This window comes from Brachyhypopomus gauderio, chromosome 6 (assembly GCF_052324685.1).
Source record: "Brachyhypopomus gauderio isolate BG-103 chromosome 6, BGAUD_0.2, whole genome shotgun sequence".
NCBI lineage: Eukaryota > Metazoa > Chordata > Actinopteri > Gymnotiformes > Hypopomidae > Brachyhypopomus > Brachyhypopomus gauderio.
Window position 1 is genome coordinate 16080601 of NC_135216.1, and position 9415 is coordinate 16090015.

At 41.1% G+C, this 9415-nt stretch overlaps 2 protein-coding genes across 3 annotated transcripts in view; both read left to right on the plus strand.

The window, feature by feature from the left end:
* Window positions 1-3968, plus strand: part of cacna1ha (calcium channel, voltage-dependent, T type, alpha 1H subunit a) — a 69038-nt gene extending 65070 nt beyond the window's left edge. The window contains exon 35 of one of the 2 annotated variants that reach the window (XM_077009147.1): window positions 48-3968. In XM_077009147.1, the coding sequence (XP_076865262.1) occupies window positions 48-1076 (1029 nt within the window). In that variant the 3' untranslated portion in view covers window positions 1077-3968. The remainder of the gene's footprint in view (window positions 1-47) is intronic. The other variant, XM_077009148.1, reaches the window with a different exon arrangement.
* Window positions 3969-4519: 551 nt separating this feature from the next.
* ccdc97 (coiled-coil domain containing 97) lies at window positions 4520-8013 on the plus strand. Its single transcript, XM_077009151.1, has 5 exons — window positions 4520-5176; window positions 5312-5636; window positions 5831-6076; window positions 6300-6426; window positions 7533-8013. Exons 1-5 carry the CDS (start codon window positions 5021-5023, stop codon window positions 7651-7653), a joined length of 975 nt encoding a protein of 324 aa, XP_076865266.1. The 5' UTR covers window positions 4520-5020; the 3' UTR covers window positions 7654-8013.
* The last annotated feature ends 1402 nt before the right edge of the window (window positions 8014-9415 follow it).

The window sequence follows — 9415 nt, forward strand, 5'->3', positions numbered from 1 at the left end:
TCTACTAATAAACGTGTTGTTCATTGTCCTTTTTGCTTTTTTTTCAGGAAGCAATCAAGAATGACTCCATCGATGTGCAATCTTATGACTCCAAAGACAACCTGGGCAAAAAGAGGGAGAGTACCGCAACAAGCTTCACCATCCCAGTACCCCGGATCTCCGCCCCCAGGAGCCCACAAGCATCCCCTGGGAAGCGGTCTCGGAGCCGCTCACCGGGCCGTTCACCCAGACCCCGCCCCCACGCCCTCCGGCACCCGCGTTCTTCTGGACCTCCCCATCGGGCCAGTGGCAGCCCCAGCAGCTCCATGTTTGACTCGGCCCCAGACCCAGCCGACGAAGAGGTGCGTCACATCAACAGCTCAGCAAGGCTGTGGGCGGGGCTTCCGCTGGAGGGGCGGAGCCACTCACTGTCGCCCTTCGCCACGCCGAGTCTACTGCTACCGCTGCCTGTGAAGTACTGCAGCAGCAGCACCGAGCTGGCCGCCTGCGGTCTCAGAGACAAGGACCGAAAGAAGTTCTTAAGTGTGGACACCGAGGGGCTTCTGGACAAGCCCTCCAGTGCTGAAGACCACCGGCGTCACTCCATCGAGATCTGCCCATCCACGGATGATGATATGTTCGCCCGGGCCACAGTGGACAGGAAGCATCCTCACGCACGCGGACACTCACTGCACATCCCCAGGAAGAAGAAGATGAGCCCTCCGTGCATCTCCGTGGAGCCCCCACAGGAGGTGGAGCTCACTACTTCCTTCGTGGCTGTGAAGAAGCTGTCCGAGAACACCACGATGCTGCGGAGACGGACACCGTCCTATGAGCTGACCCTGCCACGCGACCCACTGGACCTCCTAGAACACCAGCTCCCCAGCCAACCTCTGATCAAGGTGGAGAGGCACCCCTCCCACTGTGGTGATTACCTCCACCTTCCCCTGTTCACCTTTCACCAGTCAGATCCTGGGTCCAGGGGTAGCCTAGCAGGCATCCTGCATGAAAATGATCCATCAGCACGGCTCTCTCCCTTTGACAGCAGACTGGAGGAGACCACAGACTTCAGTTCAGCTAACAGGACTGCTCAATGACAGACATCAAGAGAGAGAAAATTCAGATGGCTTAGACAGACCCCATGTGGCACATACCACAGAACATGGTGATTTATAAAGAGGCGGAGCGCCGGTCTCTTAATTCAGTAGCCAAAGTTTTTTCAGATGTAATACTATGTAAGCCAGCCTGAAATGGCAATGTTGAGTATGATCGAGCCAGATGGGATATGCAATTTCAGGTTTCCACATGAAACTCTGGTACTTATTTTACTCCCAGTGCTCAATCACATTGATTTGAGTTCAGGATGTGTGGTGGGGTTTTTTATTCCTTCATCCACACCATCTTGTCCTTAACATTAAGCTGTTTTCTGTAAAAGAGTATACAGATTAAATAAAGCAAAACAAAACAAGAAACAAACAACTATGAGAACTGTATATGTTCTGTACTTTATTAAATCATACATGTAAATAGTGGAAATATTGTATTAGTGAAGAAAATAGATCTATTCATATGCGCATATTTTTTATAGAGATCTATAATGTTTTTGCACATATCAATTTGAATTTCAAGTTGAATCGTCTTTTGTTGTCCTCTTGTGAATGTACATTTTTTAATCAAATAGCAGTGGGATCAATTATAGTCTGTTTAGACCTACTAATACCGAGATAATTTTTATTTTTCTATTGGGAGATGGGGTAAGAGATACTAGAGTAGATCTAATGAGAACCAAACATCAAATGATCTGTAGCCCGAGTGCAATACACTGTAATCGTTTGTGTTAGTTGTTAGGTTGGAACCATGTTGGGTTCCTCACTTTTCATACCGTCAGTAACGTGCATCTCACTAACACAACCCTTTTACCATTCTCAAATTCATCTCAGCATAGGAAGTAGGATTTCCACCCCCCCAAAGTGAATTTTCTGTCTTAACGATCGACTCCAGCACCGGTTGTACACATGTGCAGGACATAACAGATCACTGCAGATGTTGCGAGGCAATTGTCTGTTTTCCATTTTCTAATGTCAACATTTTATCTGTCGATGAAAATGCCAGAATTGTTTCTGTGCGGTTGATTTTAGCACATATGTGCCCTGACTGCTTCTGGCTTTGATATGGTGCCTCTAAAAGTGTCTTTAGCATCCCATGAAAGAATTGCTCAATGTTGCTGGGTATGGGTGATTCTACAACTATGGGCACTCTTCGACTGGCTTATAGTGGAAAAATAAGTTGTGAAGTCTTAGTCAGGAACTGTCCCTGATCTAGATTTTTTTCTGAGTGCATCATAACTTTGCATTTTATCCTTTGTAGGGACTTTACTATTAATATGAACCTAAAAAGTTGGTTTGTAATATGGAGTAAGTAATACTCCATACTGGAGGGGAAAAAATACAAATTACTCAGAATCTTTATTGCCATCACATTAACTTTGATTAGTATGAAGCTGCATGGTCTATATAAAATACATTTAAAAAAACATTAAAAAATGCTAGTGTAATGTAATTAAAAAATACCTTAACACACTCCAATTATTTTGATCTTGTATTGGCACCCAAAACAAAGCTACCAACTCCAACATTACGCATCTTATCTTGGTATTACTTTTACGATAATTAGCAGTTGAACCAATGTCTTCCTTTAATTATATCTGGATAGGTCTCTGAAAAAACACAGATATGAAATCTAACTGACTTTGAAAGTGGTAGTAATGGCTTATTCATCTCAGAGTAGCCTGCTGCAGGATCAGTACTCATGGTCAACTGGTCTTTTTCATTAATATAAAACCCAAAATCAGAAGAATTATTCCAAACCAATGCAGTGACACTAATTGCAAAATTAGTTCCAGTAATCTATGCTGTGATGATTTATAAAGGCAGATATTACTTCAGATCTCTTCAAAACTCAGGCACAAACGTGGCTTTCCTGTACTTAAAGTGCCCACTGATTCGGAAACACCCATACACACAATTTAAAAATAGGTTTATATATAATTAAACTAAACCATTATCTTTGTGCATCAACTAATTAATTATTTAGCTCACTATTGCATATACAATTTCATCAACGTCAACAGAATTAGCTTACATTGAAGCTTTCAACAGTGGCAATTTACTCATTTTTTAATTAATTCAGAATTAATTGATTCGGAAAGTGAAACTTTTGCATGCTATCAGAAATTTTTAGGAAAAGAAATCTGGATGTTTTTGAGGTTTTGATATTTCATCTTAAATTTGAAGAATATCTACTGAACTACCTACACTGAGCTGTAATGGGCTGCCTAGGCTTTCCTCTTTGTAGATCAACTTATTAATCGTCTAATGCAATATTTTATGGTTATCTGTATCATAGAGATCATAGCTCAAGCAACTTACCTGTAAGCAAAAAACATGGTTGGTAGACTATTGTATGGCATTTGAAATCAGCATGGGTAATTTTACTGGACACTAAATGTTCGGCAAATTTTACATGATTCTGGAACTGTTTTGGGGTCTGTTTAATTTCTTAGATTACCACCATGATTTTTGTGAAAAGAGAGTTGAGATTTTTTGAATGAATGTTTGAACAAACAGTAGATTTGGAGTTGGTAAGTACATGCTTAAAGTGTTTCAGTCACTTTGGGGATGTTACCATTACCTGTTGTTGTTGTTGGAACTTTTGCCATCCACCTAGTATCCTTGAATAATTAATCCAAGTCCTTTCCTCGATCTTTCCTAGAAGAAAGTTAAGTCTTTTCTTCTTTTTTTAAAGCAAATTGTCTGCAATAATTTTGGATTTGGCGTCTTTGATTTTATATGGCTCAGATGTTAACGCAAGGGAGGTATTTAAATGGCTATACAATTTCTACACTGTATTGTTACTTTCTATTGTGCAATGATCACACACTGATCTGAGCGATATTCTGTGTCATCTAAAGATAAAATTTTTATGCTATAAAGTCTAGTTTCTTTCTTTAAATTCTGCTTTAAAAACAATAACAACAAAAAGCAATTGTCATTATCCTCTGTATTACATTTAGGATACAACATCTTACACATAAAAGCAAAATTAGAGCAGTCCTTCCAACCACGGGACCTCTATATTCTTATGAAAAAGAGAAGAGCATAAAATAAAACAGCAAAACAAAAATTACAGACCACAGAATCTGCTTAATTTAATCCAGTTCTGTATTATAGACCAGTCGTTAGTCTAATTGTGTTCTGAGGGGCCAATCTGTGATTAAATCTAAGCAACCAACATCCTTTCAGTATCCATTCATTTTTACCTTGTAGATTAAACATATCAAGACATGTAACAGGTTTACTTTCTCACTAATTTTGAGATATCACAAAATGTATATTCTGTATAAATATTTATTTATATATTTAAACACAAACCCACAACAGTGATTTCTTCCCCCTGGGGTTTCAGTGACATCTACTGGAAGCTATACACGTTTAGCGGGAGTAGGAACTCGGGTTAGTCTGTAAGGTTTGTAAGGGAAGATAAACAATGACGCACAGGAGGCACTTAGCCTGTAGTTGAGTACTTCCGCTCTAACTGGCTTTCTAGCTTCATGTAAACAAAGTGGGAAATATAGCCAATATCTGGATTACTAAAATAGTTAGTTCATGCAAATCGCTGAAGTGTGACAGTGTATGGGTTGCGAAGGTTGATTTACAAAGAGAGCTTTAAAAAAACGTAAGACGCTAGTGCGTTTAGCTAACATAATTATGCACGCGTACAAACTCATAGTTTAGCTAGTTAGCTACCTTTGGCAAAGTAATAGCTGTTTCCTATCTGCCAACGCATTATATTAAAGGGTGATTTCTGAGTACTACTACCGTTGAATAACACATTGCTAGCTGTCTAAATAAAATGAAATGGTCTGTGTTGGCTCTCCGCGCTTTTGAACGGTCTAAGTGGGAGTTCAGCATCTGATAATAGACGCCCGGGTGCAGCACTGGTTAAAACAGGCGAAGTTACGGTGTACTCAAAGTAAGCTGAAATGTGGGGTGAAATCGAGTCATGCAGCGAACCTGTCGTGTCGACATACTGCGCGGAGTATAGTCGGACATCGGATGGCGACGAGATGGACTGTGGTGATACTGGAGGCAGCGCATCAAGTGTGGTTCGCGTGGACTCATCAAATCACGAGGGACAGGTGAGAAGTGCTTAGAATATTTTTTGTGAAATATTTTAAACTCACGACAATGTATATATCTTAAGTCGCTACAAAAAATAACGGAGGGAATGTAGTAAGTGGTGATCTGAAACGGGGTTTGACGTCTTTCCCCAGGAGAGTACTGCAGGTGTTGGCGAAATGATAGAGGCCATAGCGAATAGCGGGAGTCCAGTGAAGAGCCAACAGATAGGAGACCCTGACCTCACATTGGAGGAGAAAAAGGAAGTCTTAATGGAACAATATAAAACCAAACCCTTAGTCTTTCTGGAGCGCTACCATGCACATTTGAAGCCAGAGCACTTGGAATCCTTCTCTCACCTGAGCAGTGACTGTAGGGCGCAGCATTATTGTAAAGAAGTTCGGAAAAGGACATCTAGTTCTTCGAACAGGACAAGGGTTCGTAACCAACGCTACGCAGCTCTCCGTGCACTTCAGAAAGGTACAAGATCCTATTATCATATCAATGTTTATAATATCACATCTGCACAATAAGATGACCTACCTTTCCCTCCCCCTCTGTCTTCATCTAATGTGTCCTCCTATAAAATAAATATATGGGATATTGTAAATATAGGTGATCTCCTTAAATATTGTCCTGATTGAACCCCCCCCCCCCCATCCCCCACCCCAAAGAGGGCGAGTACTTCAGTGAAGAGCAGATGCGCATGCGAGAACCACTGCTGTATGAGCAGTACATCGGCCAGTACCTGAGTGAGGAGGACATCCTTCAGCGTGCTGAGCTTGCCATGCAACAGGGCCCAGTAGGCCTTGCCGACCTGCTCATCAACTCCTACCAGGAGAAACAACTCCAGCAGCGCCTGCAGGAGGAGCAGGACAGAGAGCAGTGTGCTGAGGAGGAAGATGATGAGGATGAAGGAGGTGATTCATTTTTGCATGGCTGGCACCTGTGGACCATTTTACAATAGGAATATTAACATCTGTTTCGGCACCACTAGTCGTAGTAGGAGTTTCACGATCCAGTTCTTAATCCTGTTATATGGTGTTAAGGACCAGCGAGAATGAAACTGGCAATCTTGGCACTAGTGTGTGATGATTTTCCTTGTGTGGTGTTTGAAATGTAACTTTGTTTCTGTATTCATAGGTCATGGCAAGTCCAGGCAGCCTGAGTGGGAGCCAACAGCGGAAGAGAAAGCCATGCTGAGAGAGGAGTTCCTCACCCAAATGCATCAGCACTTCCTGGATGGCAAAGACAAAGACTTCAACTACAGGTTCGTTCACATGACGTTATTTTGTCTCAGATAGTTACGTTGTTACAGCTCGGTTACATGCAGCATCATGTTGACTTCTTAATACACTGCAGTGGTGGCCCTTTGGTAATTTTGCTGGCTGAAGAGACCAGCATCCTTTTGAAACAATTTGTGTCTTTTCATGGTAATAAACTAAATAAACCTACAAACGTTTTAGACAAAGCACTGTGTGAAGTTAAAATTGCAATTCATGTATTAAGGGAGAGGTCACCTGGCTTTAAGAATTTCATAAGCAAGTTCCCTAAATGCACAACCCAAAGCATTATTGGGTTTTTACCTCCAGAGTTGCAGCATTAGCATGCAGATCTTTCATTCTGTTGATAATGGTAGTGGATTGAGCATTAAGGTTCATTCTGCACTAATGCACATCCTTTAATTACCTAAATGCACATTGCTGCAAGAATCTTCTTCTGTTTTTGGGTTAGTCAAATAAAATCAAAATCAAATATATTTGTATAGCGCTTTTCACAAAACATGTTGTCACAAAGCGCTTTACAGGATTTACAAGGTTAACAATACTATGGGTCCAAATCCCTAATGAGCAAGCCAAAGGTGACAGTGGCAAGGAAAAACTCCCTAGATGATGGGGAATAGGAAGAAACCTTGGGAGGACCAAGACTCAAAAGGGAACCCATTCTCCATTGGGCGGCCCGTTAACACACAAATTACACAAAAACAAATTATACAGATGAATACACAAGTCACAAACAAATCACACAATCAGGCTAAGTATAAGGTAACTAGAATGAAAGTTCTGGGTGTTGATATTGTCAATGTAAATGTCTTGTGATGAACGCCAGGTTTTCATTCCGTGTCGGATTGATGATACTGGTATTGTAGGCTCCGACTGCAGTGTTACTCCGCAGGTGAACCTCGGAGAAGAAAAATGTATTTAAAATTTTAACATTTTTAAATTCATTGTGAAAAATGTTACCCTCCTATTATGCTGCAGGTTTCCTTTTGGAACAATTAAAGATGTTTACTCTCCTGATCAACGCTGTTTCTGCTTTAGAGTTGGCCTTGAGTGCTTTGTTTAAAGTATTAATGTATTCTAATTCCCATTACAGTGAAGTGGATGGTAACCCAGATTATGATAACCTGGACATTGTAAGCCGTGATGCAGAAGATCAATACTTTGATGAAGATGACAATGAGGAAGAGGAAGAGGAGGAGGAAGATGGAGACTAAAAGCCCTGCAGTCTAGGAAAATATTTTCTTAAATCTTTACATTCTTGCATTCATACCTATTTAAGGGTGAAATCCTAATAAATACTGACAGCATAATAAAAATGATATTGTCATGGTAGATTTTTTAACACTGCAAATGCAGTTAAAATAATGTACATTTTAACTTGTGACTAGTCCGACAAATTTTATGGAGTACTACTGAAATATTTGCCATGCAGTATTGAGTACTGAAGGGGAGTCAATTCTAAACTTAAATATATATGAAGATAATCATCACAGAGAGACAAAACATTTATGCTTCTATGTATAGGTGATCATCTGATTTGCCCAAGCTGAATAAAAAGCACTGGTTGTATTGCAGTGGTGAAAACTCAAGATTGTCATACATGTTCAATAGTGATGTGTCGTTCGCGAACGATCCGGCTCTAAGAGCCGGCTCTTTGAAGTGAACGATTGGAACCGGCTCCACAATGGGAGCCGTTTTAGGATCCTATTTGGGAGTCGCTTTTTCCTTCAGTATTGCGCTTGTGCTCTGCAAGTGCCACAGTTATTTTACAACGTTTTTATTTGTCCTTCGGTGCCTCGCTGTCTCTCCCTCTCCTTGCGCGTATTGCTCTGCTTCTGCCAGTGGTAGAGAGCGGAGAGTTTATTCCCTCAGTCGCGTCGCGACCAGCGCAAGGGTCCGTGCGCCAAAAATGACGCAATCGCGGTGGCTCCGCCCCTGCGTGAGGACCCACGTGCGAAGCAAGGTCGTGCACATTTTCAGCGCAATGAACAAAGTTATGTATGCCGGGTTCATACACATTTACAAGGTGGAATTCAAGCACTTGTACGTCACTTTTCAAGATTGAAAAAGACAATTTCTACGGCTCTGAGCGCAACTACAAACAAGCAACATTATCAAAGTGAATTACTATTTTAACTGGCGAAGTGTTTTAACCAAACAGGTCGTATTTTCTCGTCCTCTTTATCTCAAAATCTTTCAATAAACAGTGATAATGGAACTGTAGTATAATCGCAATAATAGACTCGATGTTCGTGCTATAACGTGTAATATTGGCACTGCTGTGCTGATCTATGGCAATCGGCCTGCCTACGACCGCAGCACAGCAGTGCCAATATTACACGTTATAGCACGAACCTCGAGTGTATTATTGCGTAATTACTTTTCCTGTCGTCAAAACGCCATTGACGTTACTGGTCATTAAAAGCGGTGCGTTACTTTATAGTGATATAATAACAGTAAAGCGAGCGGACCGCTGCCCAGGCTACTGAGGAGTAACAGATCTCGATAGATCACGGTTCTCTGTATAACACTTGTTTAACTTAACAAGTCAGTAAGCGATTGGCTAAGGCAGCGTTATGGTAGCCAATCAGAGCCAGTGTTTTTACACACGCTCTTTTATTATAGAGTAATTCAGTTACTAACTCAGTTACTTTTTTGAACAAGTGAGTAACTATAATTACTTTTTTTAAATAACGTTCCCAACACTGGTTACACGTGCCTTTGCAACTGATCTGACTGACTTGCCCTTCATTGTGACCTTATCAGATGTTTTTTTAAAGCATTTGCAGGCACACCTCTGTCAGTCTTTCTTTAAAATTATTAAAATCAAGAATGTTTTTCTTAGTTGTATGGTGATTGTTGTAATACAGTTGTAAGCTGTGTTACAACCTCCCCCACCCCTGTCAACCATTAACTAGCTGTATTAGCAAGGTGGTTTGAAATTAACAGGGGGAAATGCATCACAATTTACCTGAG